Source organism: Helianthus annuus, chromosome 8 (genome assembly GCF_002127325.2).
Source record: "Helianthus annuus cultivar XRQ/B chromosome 8, HanXRQr2.0-SUNRISE, whole genome shotgun sequence".
Taxonomy (NCBI): Eukaryota; Viridiplantae; Streptophyta; class Magnoliopsida; order Asterales; family Asteraceae; genus Helianthus; species Helianthus annuus.
Genome location: NC_035440.2, coordinates 24,487,676 through 24,510,659, shown reverse-complemented (window position 1 = coordinate 24,510,659; position 22,984 = coordinate 24,487,676). Strand labels below are relative to the sequence as shown.

Genomic DNA, 22,984 nt, shown 5'->3' with positions numbered 1-22,984 from the left:
TAAGCTCAATGTAACTCTTACGCGGCCCGCTTGAGACCCGCTGTAAGATTTTTCAAATCTTTTTACATTATTGCAGCTGGCTCTTGGCGTTTCGAAGGGGTAACATTGCACTTTGGGCCTTTCTTATTTACGTAAAAGGGCCTCGTGACTTTTACCCAACTTATTAGTCCTCGGTTAGTTTATTACTACCCGAAAAATCATAACTTTCAATGTTGACGCTTTTAACCCCTCATGTACGAATTCGATCATAACTTTCCCATTTTATAACGGAACCTGATGGAATTTATATCGTGCATTCTAGTGAGCATATTTTACTATTATAAAGCCTCGGGTTTGTTAAAGGGTCACTCAGAGGTATAACTTAAACATGTTGACACATTTAACCCCTGCAGCTTGTAATATCTCACTTTCTTCCACATTTCGTTCCGTATGATCCATGATTCACTCGTTTGAAGGTACGAGCATCATGTAGGGTTACTGTAAAGTATATTTATCACTTGTTGACATTTTGAACCCTTGAATTCACATACTTTCTATGTTTGTCAACTTTAGTCCCTCTGTAGTATTTATTACCACGTGCAAACTTATGACACGTGTTATTATTTTATAGGACGCAAATTTTCGAGGTGTTACAAGACTGTTTTAAGATAATGAACCAACAGAAAATAAATAAATAAGTAAATCCGTACATCAGGTGTGCAAACGAGACTTAGCTCAAGTTTCACGTTAGTGAAAATGCCACCACAAGATGTCGTAACAAGATAAATGATTTAATGAAGGTGTAGAAATTTATGAATCAAGTCCAAATCACAAAACAACACAGAAAATAGCGACAAAATCAGTGGCAAAATCTTATTAACCAGCCCAAAATATTTGCCCCCCCAAAATACCCTAGATCTTACAAACTAGTAAGATCTGAAACAATACAAGATACAAACAGTATCAAGATGATCATCCAATGATGATCATCAACATAACCAAACGAATCTCTCTGATACAGGTGAGAGATCGATACAACAAGCTTGAACCATCAAACCCTAATACAGAGCAACAATACAGAGAAGATATGTAAAATGAAGAAGTGAAGTGAGATAAACAACTGATGAGAGATAAAGTCCTTTTATATGCTGAACTTGATAATTGCACTTTAGTCCAAAACTATAGACGAAGATGATCGAAGTCCCTCACCATTTACATATAGACCCCCTGAGATATTTTCCCTGTTGCAACTAACAAGAAACAATAATAACAAATATAACAAACTGATAAACGGCCCAATATCAAATGCTAAGCCTTATAAGCTCAACAGCCCAATGAATGATAAAACATGTCCAATATATTTTTAACATCCCCCCTTCATTCATTTGGCCAAAAAGAAATCAACCATGCCCATTTTATTACAAATAATTTCATGTTGATCAACACTAAGTCCTTTTGTAAAGACATCAGCCAGTTGACTATCTGAGTCAAACTTTTGAGGTCTTATAATTCCATTAGCCACTTTTTCTCTTAAAAAATGTAAATCCAACTCAAAGTGTTTGGTTCTTTCATGGAATACAGGATTGGCTGCAATAGACAAAGCAGCTTGACTATCACACAACAAATCAACAGGTAATGGACAATCAATATGTAACTCAGTTAACAAGTTCCTAAGCCACATAATTTCACACGTAGCAAAACACATAGCTCTATATTCGGCTTCTGCAGTTGACCTTGAAACTGTGCCTTGTTTTTTGCTTTTCCAAGAAACAAGACATTCTCCAAGGAAAATGCAGAACCCTGTAACTGATTTTCGAGTGGACAAACACTTTGCCCAGTCAGAATCAGCAAATCCACTTAACTTTAACACATTACTTTTCTTAAAACTTAATCGTTTTCCAGGACCCTTTTTTAAATACCTCAACAGTCTTATCGCCATATTTAGATGTATTTCTTTTGGACTATGCATAAATTGGCTTAAGAACTGAACGGTATAACTAATATCAGGTCTGGTTAAAGATAAGTAAATCAGCTTCCCAATTAATTTTTGAAACCCAGTTACGTTTTTTAATAATTGCTGATTTTTATCTATTTTAGAACTAACCAAATAACTTTGTTCAATTGGAGTACTAACAGGTTTACAACCCAAATATCCAAATTCACTTAAAAGTTCTAAACAATACTTTCTTTGACTAAGACATATACTATTCTTATCATACAAGACTTCAATACCCAAAAAATACTTTAGAACACCAAGATCCTTAATTCTAAAACTATCACTTAAATGTTGTTTAACAGCTTTAATTTCATCAATAGAATTGCCTGTTACAACAATATCATCAACATAGACTAACAGAAACACAGTCACACTATTTTTTGACAAAATAAATAAAGAATGATCACACTTGCTTTGAACAAACCCTATATTAATCAGAACACCAGTTAATTTTTCATTCCATTTTCTAGGTGCTTGTTTAAGACCGTATAAGGATTTGACTAATTTGCACACTTTGGTTTCACCCTTAGAATAATAACCTTGAGGTAGTTTCATGTATACATCTTCAGAAATTGAACCATATAAAAAAGAATTATCAACATCAAGTTGGTATAACGGCCAACCAAACTGAAGAACCAAAGTTAAAATACATCTAATAGTAACCATTTTTACAACTGAAGAGAAGGTCTCACCAAAATCTAGACCCTCTCTTTGATTAAAGCCTTTTGCAACTAACCTAGCTTTAAACCTTTCGACTTCACCATTAGACTGGTACTTAACTCTATAAACCCACTTACAACCTATGGCTTTTCTATCTTTGGAAAGATCTGTTAGAACCCAGGTGTTATTTCTGAACAAAGCCTCCATCTCTTTGTTCATTGCATCAACCCACCTAGGATCATTAACAGCCTCCTCATAACAAACTGGTTCAATAGTTTTATTTAACGAAGTAACAAAACACAAATTATCAACAGATAAGCAAGAATAATTGACAACTTTGTCCAAAGCATATTTAACTTTACTATTTAACACGAAGTTTTCAAATCTTTTTGGCAAAACAGTGTTCCTATTAGACCTTCTAAGACCAGAACTGGTTCCCTCAGATGGGTTGGTCTCTATATGTGAGGTACTAGTGTCCTCTGCCCTACCAGATCCTTCTCTACTACTACTCTCACTTTCAGTTCTAGCATGTTGATTATCAACATCACTTGAAGTGGCAGATGTAGAGGGGATTGGTTGCTGATCATCACCAGTAACCTAATGAGATCCATGATTCCCCTCTTCATAATTGGGAACAACAGAATCAGGTGTTAATCCTTCAATACTATCAAAAAATTTAAGTGGTTTATATTTTCAAACAAAATAGTATCTTGATTATTCAATTTAATGGATTTAAAAGGAAAAACAGTTTCATAGAATTTTACATCTCTTGAAAAAAATTCCCTTTGATTGTCTATACTCCACAACTTATATCCTTTTTTAACATTAGAATAACCAATCAAGACACACTTTTCAGCATTAAACGAAAGTTTGTCAGAATCATTTAAGATAGTACTAAAGCATAAACACCCAAAATTCTTAAGATGAGCATAAGAGGGTTTAAAACCAAACATAAGTTCATATGGACTTTTACATAAAAGAACAGATGAGGGCAACCTGTTAATAAGATACACAACAGTCAATACACAATCAGACCAAAAACTAAGCGGAAGACCACTTTGAAACAATAAAGACCTAGCCATGTTTAAAAGGTGTCGATGTTTTCTCTCTACAACACCATTTTGTTGTGGTGTGTAGGAGCATGTTATCTGATGTAGAATACCTTTAGATTTGCAGAAAATATTCATCTTATTGTTAATAAACTCAGTTCCATTATCACTTCTAAAAACTTTAGCCCGTTTTTTAAATTGAGTAAGAACAAGTTCATAAAAACTTTCAATATTTTCAAACACCTCCATCTTATTTTTTTTAATAAGTAACACCAAACAACTCGTGAAAAATCATCAACCACAGTTAAAAAATATTTAAAACCATCTCTACTAGTGACTTTGTATGGACCCTAAACATCTAAATGTATAACATCACCTACATTTATACTTTTATGATCACTTAGAGGAAATGGTGTTCTAACTTGTTTGGCTCTATGACAAATTTCACATGGATGACTTACTACATCAGCAACATGTAAATCACCTTTTAAAATGGTTAAGACCTGATCAGCAGGATGACCAAGGCTACTGTGCCAAAGATTACTACTGTTTAAGCTATTAAAACACAAATTAATAGAATTACCATATTTATTCACAAAATACAACCCATTATCCTGTTTACCAGTCACCAGGATTCTCCTTGATTTCGAATCCTGAAGTAAACAAGTATCCTCATTAAAAACAACAGTTATTTTACTATCTCTTGACAACTTATAAACAAATAGTAAATTAACATCATAATCTGGAACATAGAACACATCATTTAACACAACTCCCTTAGCAAGTTCAACACATCCAATTTTAGTCACTTTGGCTTTAGTTCCATTAGGATGACACACCTTTAAATCATATTCAGATACATCAATACAATTGAACATGTCTTTATCAGTTTTAACCATATGATGATTAGCACCAGAATCAACAATCCAATTAGAATCAAATCCAAAATTAATAAGACTAGAACAACTCACAAAGTTACCTAAAGTATTAAAGACACAATTAGACTTACCTCCCATATTAGAACTTTGAGGATCAGCACTAGTTTTTTCACCAACAAGACTCAAAAGTTTAGCAACCTGCTCTGGAGAAAAAGGAGACACAGAAGGAACAGAAGACACATTCGATTTACTGTTTGAAAAATTTTTCCCAACCTGACCTCCAGACTTCTTTTTGAATCCTGGAGGATACCCAACCAACTCAAAACACCTATCAACTGTGTGACCAAGCATATTACAGTGAGTACACTTAAGGTTAGGATTTAGACCTCTAAACACCTTCTTTTTTTGTTCCAAAGACTGATTAACTTTTGACACAAAAGACATATTTTGATTTTTTGATCCTGTACTAGCATTTCTATGTGATTCTTCTCTGGACACAACTGAGAAAGCAACTTTGACTGTAGGTAGTGGCTCTCTAGTTAACAAATTTGTCCTTACAGGTTGATAGACATCATCTAAACCCATAAGGAACTGCATTAGTTTTATTAATGTGGAAAAATCATTATAATCTTTAGCAGCTTGACACGAACATGTTGGCAGTTGAAGCACAGCATCAAACTGCTTCCACATTGTGTTTAACCTATGATAATATTCAGAAACATAACTTCCATTTTGAGTAATACAATTGATTTTTTTATACAAATCATACACTATAGAGCCATCTACTTTATCATATGTTTCTTTCAGATCTGTCCAGACTTCAGATGCTAATTTTGAAAAAACTTGTCCTAAGTATAATTCTTCTGAAACAGAATTTAACAACCAACTTAAGACAACTGAATTACATCTGTCCCACTGACCACTAAAAACAGCATCCTGAGAATTCTTTTTACATTTTCCATCTATGAAACCAAATTTGTTTTTTGCTTCTAAAGCCAATTTCATAGCACTAGACCAGACCCTATAGTTCTCGGTCCCTTTTAATTTTATACCAACAATTGTCAAAGAACTTGAGTCACTTGGATGTAAAAACAAGGGATCTCCTATATCCAACTTACTAATCAAGGTTTGAGAAGGACCAACATTATCACCCATGATGACAAAAAAAAATGGTATACAGTCAGAAATACAACTAGAATACAGATAACAGAAGATATAACAGATAACAACTCACAGACCAACAACCATGATAACTACACAAAATATCCTAAGGAGAAGCTGTATCAGTGTCCAGATTCCAGGTTCGTCACTTATAGTGCCTGGACAGGTCTTAATACAGGAGCCAAACACTAAGACTAAGACCTAAAATAACAACAGTGAATAACAAAGATATTTACAAAAAAAAAAACATATAGTAGTCAACAACAAATCAAACAAACAAAGGTGCCGGTCCTCACTACCCCGACTTCAACTATTCCAACAACAGAAAATAAAAGAGAGCGAGTAAGAGGAATCTCACAGTGGGTGCAAAACAACTCCAAATACTATCAGATCTGTAGTTTTCAAAAAACTAACAGATCCAATATAGACAATAACCAAAAACACCACTACTGGTCAGTTTGCCCTAAACCTTCGAGGATTTAGAGACCGACACAGCGTATGAAGCCACAAGAAGAGAGGAGATTTTTCACCAAAGTCAAGAAACCCTAGCTAGGGTTTCAGCCGCACACTCACAGAAAGCGATTTCCCCAAGATCAAGCCGATCTATCAACAATTAACAATGGATCTGCAACTTTGGAAGCAGGCCTATCACAAAACAAACCAGAAATCAGATCAATCAGCGGAAAAAACTAACACAGATCAAGAACGTTTGCTCTGATACCATGTGGAAATTTATGAATCAAGTCCAAATCACAAAACAACACAGAAAATAGCGACAAAATCAATGGCAAAATCTTATTAACCAGCCCAAAATATTTGCCCCCCAAAATACCCTAGATCTTACAAACTAGTAAGATCTGAAACAATACAAGATACAAACAGTATCAAGATGATCATCCAATGATGATCATCAACATAACCAAACGAATCTCTCTGATACAGGTGAGAGATCGATACAACAAGCTTGAACCACCAAACCCTAATACAGAGAAGATATGTAAAATGAAGAAGTGAAGTGAGATAAACAACTGATGAGAGATAAAGTCCTTTTATATGCTGAACTTGATAATTGCACTTTAGTCCAAAACTATAGACGAAGATGATCGAAGTCCCTCACCATTTACATATAGACCCCCTGAGATATTTTCCCTGTTGCAACTAACAAGAAACAATAATAACAAATATAACAAACTGATAAACGACCCAATATCAAATGCTAAGCCTTATAAGCTCAACAACCCAATGAATGATAAAACATGTCCAATATATTTTTAACAGAAGGTGAAGATCAAACAAGTCTATTATGGTTCTGAACAGATGAAGTATTTGAAAAAATGCATTATTTATAAACTTGGATTTGTACTAGGGTCAAATAATAGATGTTACATATCAGCGATTACGTCTGGAATCATTGCTGCTTCCTGCGTAGTAAGTATGAATGCTCGTGCGTTCTTCTTAGCTCCCTCTGCTGTTTTTGCCTTGTTAACTTTAATGGGAATCCAATTCAGCCAATCACAGATCTCCATATTTGAATCAAATAAAGTCCGTCACATTTCGAAATGGGAAAAGAGATAACATCTCCTTTAAATCGTTTAACTCATCACACTCGATGTTAGAGATGTTATTTTTTCTCCAATGCCATGAAAAAGTAATAGATGAATTTTCCCCTGTCACAATTTTGTCCATCACCAAACAAGATGTTCAATGGAAACACCAGAAGGTTCGAAAGCTCATTTGGGAATCTGATGGAGTAATGAAAACGTTTACCCACAACTACTGGATGTGTAACATGTTTAGGGGACGGAAACTAATGTAAAGAGCATAGACTTGTAACACCACAAACATTGTAATAAACAAATTAAAAAGGGGGTAAACGTAAATGAAATCATTAAATAGGTTGTAAAAACAAAATAATACAGGGGATTTAACAACAAAACATAGCTGAGATTGGAACTAAGGATACCGCTTCTAATCGTGTGCAAATGCAAATGACAGACGATGTAATTTAGTAGTTAAAAGACACCGCCTGATGAAACGTTAAAACATAAAGGATGAAAAGTGATATTCATTTATTTTTATCTAGGTCTCAATATAAATTTTGCTTCTAACTGAGTTGTGAATAGTTATGTACAAATGACCAAATCACAAATATACATATCATCAAACACGCATCCCAGTTTATTTGTATAAATTGACACTGTTTATCTTTTTTTAATTATTTTATTAATATAATTATAAGTTTTATAAAAATTTGAATACACCGTTGCGACATACTTATGTTTATATATGTTTTGATAAAAGTAGATTTTATTTGTTCTTTACCATGACGAATCAAACCAATACCATCCGGTGTCGTGACGAACCAAACCGATTTTGACCAAATAACATCTCTGTATCAGTATTATCTTTATCTGAACTGGTTCTCGTATTCATTTTTATAGTCTTCAATAGATGTAAAACACATGTCAATATCCTCTTAAGCATATCGCTTTCGGTTGCTATACCGGGTGTTTGTATCGTACAGATACTATAACGAACCTAACTAATACCGACTGAATACAACCCGCAAGATGTGAGAAATTGCACTTGTTTTATATATTCATCAAACTTATGCATCTACATTTTATTACTTAAACCCTCAATTCCTCAAAACTAACTTAAAATAACAAAACACTTAGATATTTGAGTTTGATACCATACATACATTAACAACAAGACAATTACAATCATTTTCAGTCCTATTCATCGTTCCAAAACTCAGCCTAAATTTTAACCTGAAAATCTCAAGGAGAGAGAGGGAGCGCTTTTTAATTTTTATGTATCAAAATTGAGATAATTGTCTTTTTGAGGGAGATTTGACACTAGATTTAAATCCATCCACCTCACAACTATGCTTTGATTCCATAATATAAAACATCAGCCGACAAAACATAATACAAGTAAATAATAATTCTTGAACCATTTGTTAGAACGCCAAGACTGAAAACACAGTTGTATATATGTATACACCTACCAAGTTGCATACATGTATAGACAAATTAAGTCTACTTCCAACACATATAGTCAACTCTTAAGACACACATATTTCCTATATATTGTCCACACGATTTGTGTTATACCCCAGACCGCACCAATCTAGTTTTAACATACAACCTGTCTCATTTATCACTAGTAGTCTGTAGAGACAATGACGACCGGAGGCCGGTCGGATATGGGTTCCTTAGCCCTCCAAATCCTAAACGGCCGATGGTTCATGGTGTTTGCCTCTTTCCTGATCATGTCGGCCGCCGGAGCCACATACATGTTTGGTCTTTACTCCTCTGAGATCAAAACAGTCCTGGGGTACGACCAAAGTACCCTCAATTTGCTGTCTTTCTTTAAGGATGTCGGCAGCAATGTCGGAGTACTTTCCGGCCTTATCGCGGAGGTTACACCGCCGTGGGTCGTCCTCTCTATCGGATCTGTACTCAATTTTTTTGGGTATTTTATGATTTGGTTGGGTGTGACTAGAAGAATTGCTAAGCCAACTGTTTGGCAAATGTGTCTATACATCTGTATAGGTGAGATTCAGTTATAAACTTTACAAAAGGTTGTTTAACAAGTTCCTGTCCCACTACGAAAAGGAATATCACTAAAGGATCAAGTTAAACTTTGTGACAAAAATGAAAAGGCTTTTTTTTATTTTTTTATATTGGGTTTCGTGGGTTCCGTCGCTAAATTATCGGACAACACTTAAAAGCTTTGGATTGGTGATAAATTATTCTTCAATAAATTTCTTCCCGTGATACTCCTTTGTTTTGTTTTTTTTATTAGATGGCAGTTCAGGACTCTACAAATTAATTTTTTGTTTTGTTTTGTAGAGTCCTGAAATGCTTACTTTAAGGAAATCTGTTATTAATATCATGATTGTGTATGCAGGCGCAAACTCGCAATCTTTTGCCAACACAGGGGCGTTAGTAACATGTGTAAAAAACTTTCCGGAGAGCCGAGGGGTGGTGCTAGGGCTTCTGAAGGGATTCGTCGGTCTAAGTGGAGCCATCATCACTCAAATTTACTCGGCAGTCTATGGTGACGATAAACCAGCGCTCATTTTGCTCATTGGCTGGCTCCCAGCGGTTATTTCCGTTGTGTTTGTACGTACAATCCGTATTATGAAGGTCGTACGACAAGCAAACGAGCTCAAAGTCTTCTATGATCTTCTTTACATATCGCTCGGCCTCGCCGGATTCTTGATGATAATCATTATTGTAGAAAAAACTGCCCACTTTGCTCGTGGGGAGTACGTTGGTAGCGCTGCGGTGGTCGTTTTCCTCCTCTTTTTGCCACTCGCGGTGGTTATAAGAGAAGAGTACAATAGTTGGAAAGCGAAAAAGTTGTCGCTAAATGATCCGTCACCAATAAAAGTCGTCACAGAAAAACCCATTCCACCACCAACCATCAGCGTCATATCACCACCCTCCCCACCGAAGCAAGAACAAGAACCATCATGCTTCCGGACCGCATTCCAACCACCCGAGCGAGGTGAGGACTACACGATCCTCCAAGCACTCTTCTCCATAGACATGTTGTTGCTATTTTTAGCGACCATTTGCGGCGTTGGTGGCACTTTAACTGCGATCGACAACCTAGGCCAAATCGGCGAGTCTCTCGGGTACCCAAAAAAGAGCATTAGCACCTTTGTCTCCCTAGTTAGCATATGGAACTACCTCGGGCGGGTCACCGCCGGGTTCGGGTCAGAACACCTTCTAAAAAAGTACAAATTCCCCCGCCCTCTCATGCTAACCCTAACCCTAATTCTATCTTGTGTTGGACACATTTTAATCGCATTCGGGGTCTCGAATTCGCTCTACTTCGCATCGATTGTCATCGGGTTCTGCTTCGGAGCGCAATGGCCGTTACTTTTCGCAATCATATCCGAGATTTTCGGGTTGAAATACTACTCAACTTTGTACAACTTCGGGTCGGTTGCTAGCCCGATAGGGTTGTACATATTGAACGTGAAAGTGGCCGGACATTTGTATGATGTGGAGGCTGAGAAGCAGATGAAGGTGTTGGGGATCGTTAGAAAGGCCGGTGAGTCTTTGGATTGTGTGGGAGTTGAGTGTTATAAGGTGTCGTTTCTTATTATAACTGCGGCTACTGTTTTTGGTGTGTTTGTTTCGCTCATTTTGGTGGTGAGGACTAGAAAGTTTTACGCCGGTGATATTTATAAGAAGTTCCGGGAGCAGGCTGAGAGGGCGGAGATGGAGGAGATGGCGGTGGCCGGTGGCGGCCACGGTGGTGGTGGTGGTGGAAAAGGAACATGATGATTATGATGTTTGTATACGTTGTTTTTTATACATTTTTAGGACTACACAATTAAGGAATGGATTGTTAGCTAAAAATACATTTGTAACATACTTTTAGTTGAAAAGATAATATAAGTTTTTAATAAGTTTAAAGGTTTATGATACTTTTAAGTTTTAATCAGCTAATCACGACGAATTAAGCCTTTGTGATATTAATATTAAAATAACTTTTTAGGCTAATCACGACGAATTAAGCCTTTGTGCTACTAATATTAGAATAACATTTTAGAGAACTTTACTTTATTGTTGCACCCGAATCTTATCTACTATGTAATAGTTTATTGGTATTGATTATAGAGTATTGATAATGTAATAGTTTATTGGTATTGATCATAGAGTATTGATAATATTTTTAATTGATAATTGACTGTTTTTTGGGAACGATGACATATTATAAAATTACAATTGTATTCATTATTCAATATAATAATTTTGTTTATGTTAAGATGTAATCACCTAACCAAGAACAAGAAGACTAACATGAGCAACCTAATCAAGATTTGAAAAACTACTCAGCCTAAAGATATGGAGATTAAAGAAACCGGATTTATTATCAAATTTTGTGTTTAAAAACAAATAGAACCTTGTTTGAAATGTAAAGATTGGTTTACCAGGTTCCATTATGTACGTTTAGAAAAAGTGTAACCTAACTCGGTTTATAATAGGAAATCGATTTATGTTGTTTGTACCTTCTGATGTATTGACAACTCCATGATCTTCTAAAGTGGAGGTTATGGGTTCGAACGGCGAGTTTCCTCTGGAATGGTGGCAAGTCGGGTTACCATTATGTCGTCTGCATTCGCAGACGTGAGTAACATTTTGCCAATAGGTTTATCTGGATGATGGAGGTTTTTGTTGGTTGTTAAAAAAAGATTCATTATAACTATATTAAGTATGAATATTTTTGTGATAGATTTAAAAAAAAAAAAAAGATTCATACCTATCGTCATGGTCATGTGGGGTTTTAAATATTGGAAGTAGAGTTCGAAATAGTCGATGCAGAAAATAGTTAGCAACAAACTAAAGGGTGTTTGTGCTAATAAGTTGTTTTAAGATATAGAACTATAGACTCAAAAGTCTTGAATAAGTTGTTTTAAGATATAGAACTATAGACTCAAAAGTCTTGGATTTATTTAAAAGTCATATGTTGAAAGTGATGAATTTTATATGACTATCAGACTATCAATTATTTATTTGATAAATTAATAAAAAAAAACTCCTCTGATCAATGTGTCATCCAAAATAAATAAAGCATATTCCAATCCAAAAAAACACTTTCTATTTATGTATATTATTTTATATTTATAAGTCGCTGTAAATATATTAAAAATATAACATAATTCAAAATAAATATTATATTGTATGTGTTGTCAGTTTTTTTTTTTTTTTTTTTTTTTTTTTTTTTTTTTAATGTAAAAAACTCTTATTACTTTATATTTTTTACGTAAACGGTTATCTTTTTCTTCTAGTAAAATGTTGTGTGACAAGCATATAACGCACAAGTTATGCCATATCGTATATATAGTTTACTTATTTTTGAAGTTATTTTCATTACATTACACTTATTTTAATTTGAAGTTATTTTCATTATAAAATATATAATTTCTGTTAGGATTGAATACACCCATACGAAAGCATAAACGAATTTAGGATTTAAAGTCGTTTGGTCGGTTGATCCATGTTCAACGTGCTACAACTTGGGTTTCTTTTATTATCAGGCATTATTGTTGGTGCACTTGTGTCTGTACTTTGTCTGTATTCGGTCACGATGTAAACGATGTCCTGTTTAGTGTTGTAAGTTGACCAAGTCAACCCTCCTCCGGTTTGACTTGGGCAACAGTTTGTAAATGTTGAAAGATGATTGTCTGTGTCGAAGGATTGCTCGAAGGATAGCTTGAAGGATAGCACTCGAAGGATAATGTTGATCCTTCGAGGTGATCGAAAGATGAACCTTCGATGGATGATCGATACATCATCCTTCGAAGTACATGCTGATCCTTCGATTGGCTTGTCATCGATAGATGATCCTTCGGACCATCTATCGGATCCTTCGGACCAGACATCATGGGCTGGGTATAAATACCCATGCAGTGTGTTGAGTTCAAATAATAGACACTCCCACAGAGACAGAAAGATAGAGCTGAGAGCATTCTGTCCGAAACACACACACACATAGTGAGAGTTTGCAAGTTAGATTTGTAAACATTGTGCTTGTAACCGGAACCTTCATACGTATTAATACAGTGGTGTTAATCGGTGAACTCTTGTGTGTTTGTTTCTCTACTTGCTTCATCTCGGTTTGCTTACTAGCTTGGATTCCGCACTCGCTAGTAGGTTTGTACAACAAGGTTTAGGTTCGTCATCCTCCGGAAAGGGACCTACAAGTGGTATCAGAGCTTTGGCTCTTTACCTTGTTTAAAACCGGGTTGTTCGAGTTCTTGGTGTGTTTGGACACTAGGTTTAGCACCCGTTTTGGTGGTTTTTCTTGCATCTTAAAACTGAAAAACGAGTTCTAAACTTTCGGGAGTGTTCAAGGTTGGGTTGGGTAACTTGAAAACTTGTTTTTAAGTGACTTTGATTTTTCCGGCCATATTTCCGGTGTGTTCCGGTGACTGGACTTGTTGGATAAGATTTGCCTTTTTGGGAAATCTTGTTTGAAAGTCAAAAGGTTGGTGAAAAGTTGTTGGCAGAACATCCTTTCTGTCGAAAGTTGGTACACCAACCTATCACCTTTCGTACCAACCTGTCACCTTTTTCAGTTGTGTCAGAAGGATTAGAAGGATATCTTTCGACATCGAAAGACCATCTTTCGATCAGGAAGGCTCGATAGATAATCATCTTTCGACCCATCCTTCGAAGTCAAAGATCTATCCTTCGAACCAGGGAATCTTCTCGAAAGTTAGTTGTCCGAAAGATAAGGATTCATCTCGAAAGATAAGGATCTTTCATTGTGAATCTTTCGAGATCAGTATTCGAGAGATAAATATCTTTCGAAGTGTGAATCTTTCGTGATAATTGCTCGAAAGATAAGGATCTTTCATTGTGAATCTTTCGAAGACTTTGCTCGAAACTCAACAGTAATCTTTCGATCACTGTTGATCCTTCGAACAAATCTTGATCTTTCGAACAAGTCTTGTATCTTTCGATTTGTGTCTGTGTACACTTAACAGTTTGTGCTTGTGTGGATCCTCAATTAATATTTGATCAAAATGAGCTGTACAAGTCCCTGGGATTGGAGTTTGGACTCACGATCTAATCAAGAGTTAGTCACTGCTGCAGATTGGGCAAAGAGTATGTTACCTTCTCCATTAATCAGTCCAAGTCAATGGGCTTTGGTATCCAATCAAAGTCAAAGCATTCAAAACCTTTTGATCAGTGAAAGCGAAACAGGCAGTAACAATCGTCCACCAAAGCTAAATCATATGAATGAGTTTCCATCATGGAAAAACCGTTTTCACACGTATGTCCAAGGGCAAAGCACCGATCTTTGGACGTGTTTCATCAATGCATTCAATGAAAATCTGGAGACTGCTGCGTCCACTTCTGAGGGTTATGCCAATATGCTTGAAAAAGACAAGAAGGCTTATGAATTGGAGAAAAAGGCCTTTGCCACACTTACTCAAGCACTCAATAAAGACATCTACCATCAGTTCTCATACTGCAAGTCTACGAAAGCATTGTGGGATTGTTTAGTAGCTAGAGGAGAAGGCAATGCAGCTGCTCGAAAGTCTCGGCATGATTTGTTGAAGAAAGAGTTTGAATCTTTTCAGTTTTTGGAAAACGAGACTCTGAATGATATGACCACACGTTTCTATCATTTGATTAGTGAAATGTGTGCTTATGGAGTTGTCTCTACTCAACAAGACATGGTGAGTAGGTTTGCTGACGCCTTACCTCCAAAGTGGAGCTCTTTCATTGAGCTGTTGAAGCATACTGGAACTCTAGATCAAGTTAACATCTACGAGTTCATTCAAAAGCTGGAACACAAAAATGATGAAGAAATCAGGAAAGCCAAGAGAGCTCCCGCCCCTCAAAATACAGAAATGTATCTTCCGGGTTTCGATGCTCTAGCAAGAGCAGCTGCAGCCCAGCAACCTAAACTGCAGACTGCATTTGTCTCCAACACAAGTTCCTTTCCTTTTCCTCAGTCAACAGCTGCTCCACCACAACCTCAATTTGATCCGAGGTCTTACATTCCTGTCCCAACACAGCCACAACCACAACCTCAACAACAGCAAGCTCATTATGCAAGCAATCCTAAACCTCAACCCCAAAATCCTAACACAATCCGAGTCGACAATTCAAATCTTTCACACCTTAGCATTGAAGTTGCTAAGGAACATATGGAAATTATCAACACCATGGTCAGTGCTTACTGTGGTTTGGTAGCAGGTCAGCTTGGAAACATCAATATGACCAATGAAGACTACCAACAGATCGACAAGGAAGAAATGGAGTTGATGGATATTAAGTGGGCTTTTGCAAGTGCGGTTAGAAGGGCCAAAGACTTCATGGCTCGTACTGGTAGAACTTCGTTAGAAGGAAAGAAAGATACGAAGTATGGGTTTGATATCAATGCCGTTACATGCTTCAACTGTGGTAATAAAGGGCACTTCAAACGTGAGTGCACTCTACCAACAAAACACGGCAATCACAACCCTTTCAGAAACCAGACGAATGTGAATGCCCAACAAGAAAACCGTGAACGGAGGATGGTGGCAGTGAATAACAATCAGGGACAGCCTGGAACTACAAATCACAATCGAGCTTTGGCTGTTCAAGCTGATGAAGGATGTGACTGGTCAGTGCAGTTTGGTGAAGGTGATCAGGGAAGTGGAACTGCTTTGTATGCTAAGGTCATCGAGCATGTTGATAAAGAAGAGTCTTCTGGAAGTGATGACAGTTCTGGTTATTCTGGAAGTTCGGATGAAGAAGGCTCTGTTTCTGGGGATAATCACTCAGAGCCTGGAGAGAAGGAGGAAGGAGATGATGATATTCAGGATCTATTGAATGAAGCTGATGAGCTTAAATGTCAGAAATCAATTCTGATTAGGAAGGCTGCTACTGCATCAAAGGAAATGGAGAAGCTATTTTCTGAAGATGGAGCTTTTTCTTCTCAAACCGCCTTTATGGCAAATGGTTCAGCCTCTTCTAGTCAGGTAAATACTGAACCTCCTGCTCCTATTGTGTGTAAATCATGTGCTGATATGAAGCTTGAATCAGAAAAGCTTCATAGTCATAACCAGAATTTGGTTATTGAATTGTCGAAATGCAAAGAGGCAAACATGGCTTTAACTCGGAATGAAAAAGAATTTAAATCTGTAATAGAAACATTAAAGAAAGATGTGTCCGAGGTTAACAAAGTAGTTTACCACAAGCAAGTGAGTATAAATGAATATATTAACATTGTGGAAGAAACTAAAAAGCAATTAGCCATTGCCCAATGCGAACATGATGCGATCAAACAGAAATTGGATAGTTATTCTAACTCCCAATTTGTGCTTGATCACATCATCGATGTTCAACAACCAAAGGGAAATCAGAAAGGCATAGGGTATAATAAATGTCCGCCCCCCTTGATGAACAACTATACCAAGATGCCTGATGAGGAAGAAATGCCTCGGTATGAACCCAGTGTGCCTCTTGATGTTGAGGAGTTTGCTACTGGCCTTGGGTTCAAACCGGACAATTCTTCAAACGCAGCCTCTAAGGAACAAGAAACTTCATCATCCATGAAGCAAAGTTCTCCAATTATCGAGGACTATGAGACATCGGATGATGAATCAGAAGTGGCTGTAAGTGATCAGGATAAATCACTTAGCAAGATGAAAGGAGTAGATATTCCACGAGAAAATCACATCCTTTGTGATCCTGATACTCCTGATGTTCCATCTGTTAAGAAGCAAGTGATTGATTCTGTCAAAGTTGATGAGACATGTATGTCTACTGTTAAAAGCAGTAATGTGTTGTATACACTGGTTGGAGATAATAAAATCTACTCAGATCAAGTTTTTCCAATTAAAAATGTAAATCAATCTTTGATTGATAAAGTCTTTGAAGACAACACAAACAAATTTTTGGGAAAAACACTTCCGGGAATTGTGGTAACACAATGTGATCCAATTCCTAAGGCTGAGATTAGAAAACGGTTTGGTAATCAAAAATCTCCAACCACTCAACAACCTACTGCTTCTAAGGGTAAACAACAACAACGAGCTCCAAAGCCAAAGGCTAAGGTTGTATCAAAAGGAGCTCGTTACACGAAGAAAGGAAAAGATGTTAAATTTGTAGCATCAAAAGGTACAGATAAAATTGAGACTTTTGAAAACAAATCAAACACTGATTTTGTACAACAAGTCAAGATTTTGAAACGTAACAGTGATAACAATTACACCCAACACACAAACGGGTGTGATGAAAGAGCAAGTACCTCAGGTTCTGCAGGTTCAACATCTGATAGTCGATCAAGTTCTCCTAAGTCTGTTGAAAGGAGAACTTGTTTCAAATGTGGAGAAATTGGGCACATTATCAGAAACTGCCCAAATGCTCCGCAGAAGAAATTTGTTGAGAAAGCTCCACCTGAAACAGTTCGCCCTCAACGTCGGTCAGTTTCACCTAAACATGATAAACGAACTGTAAAAGAACAAGAAACTAAACAACGACGTAAAAACGTGAAAACTGTTGAGATTGCTTTAAAATCTGAAGTTAAAACAGTTCAAAAGGAACCAAGAGTGTCACAACCTGTAAAACCAGAATCTTCAAAAACTGGTAGGCAAAAACGAACTTGGTTACCTAAGTCGGGTGACAATTCAGGGGGAGCAGTTGTTCTTGAAAACCATCAAGAGATCGAGCTCACGTTTCGTGATGCTAAGGGACGACCCAAGACCACTAAGGCTTGGGTCCCCATTCTCAACTAATGTGTTTGATTGACATGTGCAGGATGTTCTAGGAGGAACTATTAATAGTCATTGGATTGTTGATAGTGGAGCATCCAGGCACATGACTGGCGACTTACGGCTCCTATACGACGTGAGAAACATTAGAGGAGGGTATGTTGCTTTTGCGGGTGACAAAGGCGGATTTATCACTGGAGAAGGAAGTATTTCAAATGGTATGGTGTGCTTCGATAAGATCAATTATGTTAAGCAAATTGATCATAATCTTCTCAGTGTGTCACAAATCTGTGATAAGAAATTCACCGTGCATTTTGATGATGCCGGCTGCTATGTGCTTAAACCTGGATTCAAAATTCCACAAGAATGGATTCTCTTATCGGCTCCGAGAGTTAATGATCTTTATATTCTCGACATGAGCCAAGCGATTACAACATCTGCACAAGTCACTTGCTTTGTCTCAAAAGCCACGGAAAAGGAGTCTATATCTTGGCACAGAAGAATGGGACACATTCACTTGAGAAAAATGAACCATTTGGTGAAAAATAATCTTGTGAATGGTGTGCCTGTGAGAAGTTTTCATCTACAAGATATCTGTGTCTCGTGCCAAAAGGGGAAGCAAACAAAGAAGTCTCACCCTTTGAAGAAAATCAACACTGTCAGCATGCCTCTCGAACGTCTTCATATGGACCTTTTTGGACCTATGAAGCACAAAACAACGTTCGGTGATGCCTATTGTTTGGTAGTTACTGATGACTACTCTAGATTTTCTTGGGTATCCTTTATGGCACACAAGAGTCAAACTCCTGGCATCCTCAAGGATCTTCTTACAATGTTGGAGAATCTCTATTCGTTGAAAGTAAAAAGGATCCGAAGCGACAATGGAACCGAATTCAAGAATCAAGTTATGGATGAGTTTTGTACTTCTAAAGGCATTCTTCATGAGTACAGTTCTCGATATACTCCACAACAAAATGGTGTCGCGGAGAGGAAGAATCGAACGATTATCGAAACTGCAAGAACAATGTTAGTAGAGTCGGAACTCCCTATTCAATTCTGGGGGGAGGCTGTATCGGCTGCATGCTACACGTTAAATAGAGTTCTTACAGTAAAGAGACATGGCAAAACTTGTTTCGAACTCCTTCAGAAAAGGAAACCGGATCTTTCTTACCTTGAACCGTTTGGTGCTCCTTGTACTATGATTGAGCCGGATGGAAAGTTTGGTGCAAGAGCTATCGAGGGTTTCTTCCTTGGATATGCTACTCCGAATTTTCGTGTTTGGAATCTAGCTACCAAAAAGATTGAGCTATGGAGCGAAGTTAGGGTTCAAAGGTACACGAGTCCTGTTAGGGCTCCGGGTGATCCGTGGATGTTCGATTATGATGGGCTATTTGACTCCTTCAATCTGCCAACCTTTGACGAAGAATCAGCAGCGGCTCGGATGTTGTTGGAAAGTGACAACGCTGCTGTCTCGCCTTTGGTTAGACCTATTGTTGTTGACCCTCAAGCTTCTTCGTCAGTCAACAATATGGTTCAAAATGAGGTTTATGAAGATGCTGCTGATTATAATGACTCTTCTGAAGATGATGAATATCATGATGCAGCTGAAGGATCTTCGGCTCCAGCTGCTCCTGTTCAAGGTGCTTCTGTAGATACACCTCATACGCAGAATATAGATACTGCTGAAGGGAATGCATCCACCTCTACCCACATTCCTGGTGTGGAGTTGGTTGTTGATCTTAATCTTACCAACTTGGGTATCAATGCTCGTGTGCCAGATAATCCTGAAATGAGGATTCACGATACTCACCCCCAGCAGAATATCATAGGAGATGTCCATCGCGGTGTGCAGACGCGTAATCAGCTGAGAAACAACAGGAATGCTGGTTTGTATTCAGCTATATGCGTGTTACGTGTCACAAGAAGAACCAAAGTCGTGGAAAGAAGCATTGAAAGACAGTGCTTGGGTTGAAGCCATGCAGGAAGAATTACAGCAATTTCACAAGCTTGGTGTTTGGAAGCTTGTTGAAAAGCCTGAGAATTACAAGAAGATTGGCACTCGATGGGTCTTCAAATGCAAGAAAGACGACCGTGGAGTGGTTATTCGGAATAAAGCTCGTTTAGTCGTTCAAGGTTTTCGTCAGATTGAAGGGATCGACTACAACGAAGTCTATGCACTAGTTGCACGTCTGGAAGCTATTCGGATCTTTCTGGCTTATGCCTCATTCAAAGGATTCAAGGTTTACCAGATGGACGTCAAAAGTGCATTTCTACATGGTGTGGTTGAAGAAGAGGTATATGTCGAACAGCCTCCAGGTTTTGAAGATCCTGTCCATCCCGATCGGGTTTGGTTGCTAAACAAAGCTCTCTATGGTCTTCATCAAGCGCCACGAGCTTGGTATGCAACCTTATCTACATATCTGCTGGAGAACGGTTTTCGAAGAGGTCTTATCGATTGTACTCTCTTCATCAAAGAACAAGATGGAGATCTTCTTCTGGTACAGGTATATGTTGATGATATTATTTTTGGTTCTACTAATGATGTTTTGTGTAGGAATTTCGAGCGCATCATGCAGGATAAGTTCGAGATGAGTGCTATGGGGGAAATGAATTTCTTTTTGGGCCTACAAGTGCAACAAACGGAGTCTGGGATATTCATCCATCAGACTAAATATGTTGGTGACATCTTGAGCCGGTTCCAGATGTCCGATGCAACGCCCATTGGTACCCCACTGCCAACTAATCACGGAATTACTCCAGACTTGAAGGGTGAACCTGTTAGCCCTTCATACTATCGCGCGATGATCGGATCCCTTATGTACCTCACAGCATCAAGGCCAGATATAATGTACCCAACGTGCCTGCTTGCTAGATATCAAGTTAACCCGAAGGCCTCACATCTTGCAGCTGTCAAAAGGATTTTTCGTTATTTGAAGGCTTACCCCGACACCGGTCTGTGGTATCCTAGGGATAATAACTTTGACTTTGTCGCTTTCAGTGATTCTGATTTTGGCGGATGCAAAATCGACGGCAAATCCACAACAGCTGGATGTCAGTTTTTAGGAAATCGCCTAGTCACATGGCAGTGCAAGAAGCAGACATGCGTCGCTACATCAACATGCGAAGCTGAATACATTGCTGCCTCAAGTTGTTGCTCCCAAGTTCTTTGGATCCAACAACAATTGCGGGACTACGGTTTTGAATTCCTAACTACTCCTATTTACGTTGATAATTCTGCTGCTTTAGATATCACTAAAAATCCTGTGCAGCATTCAAAGACCAAACACATCGAAATCAAATATCACTTCATACGTGATTGCTTTGAGAAAAGGCTAATCGATGTTGTTAAGGTCCACACCGATGACCAACGTGCCGACTTATTTACCAAAGCTTTTGACAAATCTAGATTTGACTTCTTATTATTGGTCAATGGCATTAAGGTCAAGCAAGAGTAAACCAACATCGGAAAATCATTTTTGTAAATATCTTTGTGTGTTTTAAATTTATCTTAGTTTATTGATTTTAGGGGGAGTAAATCCAAAAATCTGAAAATCCAAAAACATCGAAAAATTTCAAAAACACAAAAACAATAGAAAAACAAAAATGAGTTTCCTGGCGAGCAAAAGAGAAAATGATAGTACATCAGTGGTCTATCCAAACCTCTTTAAACCTTAAGTGTAAAACGATAAGCAGCTCTATATAAGATGTATCGGTAGGCTCACAATCATTTTAAAGTGTGCAGGGTGATATAAATCTTAATCGACTGAAGACCAGGTAGGAACCATTCATTGGCATATGGTCTTAGTACCGAAATTTCGTTTGATAGATTGCCGAGGTTCTGAGATATTCGGTCTTTATGCTGCTTATCATCTGGGTATCATGGTTGTATCTTTTACCGGAAAAATAACGGGGACGCAAGTCTAGATCTTCCATGATACTATACATACGTGTACATGACACATACTGCATTCGACCTCAATAAGTGATAAACAATCACATGTCCAAACAAATAAATGATAAAATATCACATTTATCCGGGTGTCAAGTTCGTCTCTCTGCTGTACGGAAGTACTGACCTGTTCACGGACTTGCACCTGTGCCCTCATGCATACGAAAATCAAGTTCCTCATCAATAAGTGATTATATCACATAGGGCTTGTTTTCAAATCAAAATAAGTGAGTATCTCACATTTTATACGGTCAAACAGATGATAATCGGTATACTCACCGGTAAGATGAACTCTCGTGCATACCTTGATACGGGAATGTGTCGTGATGTGGATGAACACTGGTCGGTAAGTATAAATCATACCTTAACGTATCCCCTCACCATGATTACATCTGATAAGTTGAGCTTAAGTGGACAACAATACCGATAATTGTTATAGGATGCTTATCTTAATGTTAACTAACTGAACAACAAGAGTGTTTTGGCATGACCGTACACTGATATGATTCTCTTACCCTCGAAACTCGCAAAAAGAATGTCTGTATATATTTATTTACTGCTTAACTTTTATTGTTTTCTTTTAAACAGTTTCGTCGTTTGGTGCATATCAGCACGACATTAGCGGTGATGTCGTTTGATAACACTCAAAGGATATTAAAATTGTTTCCTTTTAATTCATTCAAAAATACCAAAAAGATTTTAGGAGTGTTTTAATATAAACTTTATAAAAGCCAAAAGGATTTTTCTTCTACCTTATTTTCGATCGTACGATGTTGGAGCTCGAGTCTTCGTTACCTGAAACCTGAACGAAAACCGAACTGACTAAATCTTCATAAACGGTCAAAATTTGCAAGTTTTGAAAGTTAAAACTAAAATTGACAAATTTATTAAACTTTTAAACTGTCGGACGGTGGTTGATTGTGACATGGTCATCAGTGTGTCATTTGTTTATGTTAACTATATTCCAAGCAGTGTTCTCATTACGCGTTTAGATTTCTTGCATGTGCAGATTCTAAAGGCTAGGAGAACATGGTCGATGACAAAGCTTCGGAATGAAGACACGACGAGAAG

The 22,984-nt window shown here is 37.4% G+C and overlaps 1 protein-coding gene across 1 annotated transcript; it reads left to right on the top strand.

Moving 5' to 3' along the window:
• The first annotated feature begins 8,830 nt into the window (after positions 1-8,830).
• Positions 8,831-11,175, top strand: LOC110872431. The gene is made up of 2 exons (XM_022121222.2): positions 8,831-9,283; positions 9,642-11,175. Exons 1-2 carry the CDS (start codon positions 8,911-8,913, stop codon positions 11,027-11,029), a joined length of 1,761 nt encoding a protein of 586 aa, XP_021976914.1. The 5' UTR covers positions 8,831-8,910; the 3' UTR covers positions 11,030-11,175.
• The last annotated feature ends 11,809 nt before the right edge of the window (positions 11,176-22,984 follow it).

What these genes read in the sequence shown, in the direction of transcription:
- LOC110872431 (XM_022121222.2), top strand. Translation starts at nt 8,911, where the DNA reads ATGACGACCGGAGGCCGGTCGGATATGGGTTCCTTAGCCCTCCAAATC. An exon ending in GTGTCTATACATCTGTATAG is followed by an intron (nt 9,284 to 9,641) that starts GTGAGATTCAGT and finishes TTGTGTATGCAG; the next exon opens with GCGCAAACTCGCAATCTTTT.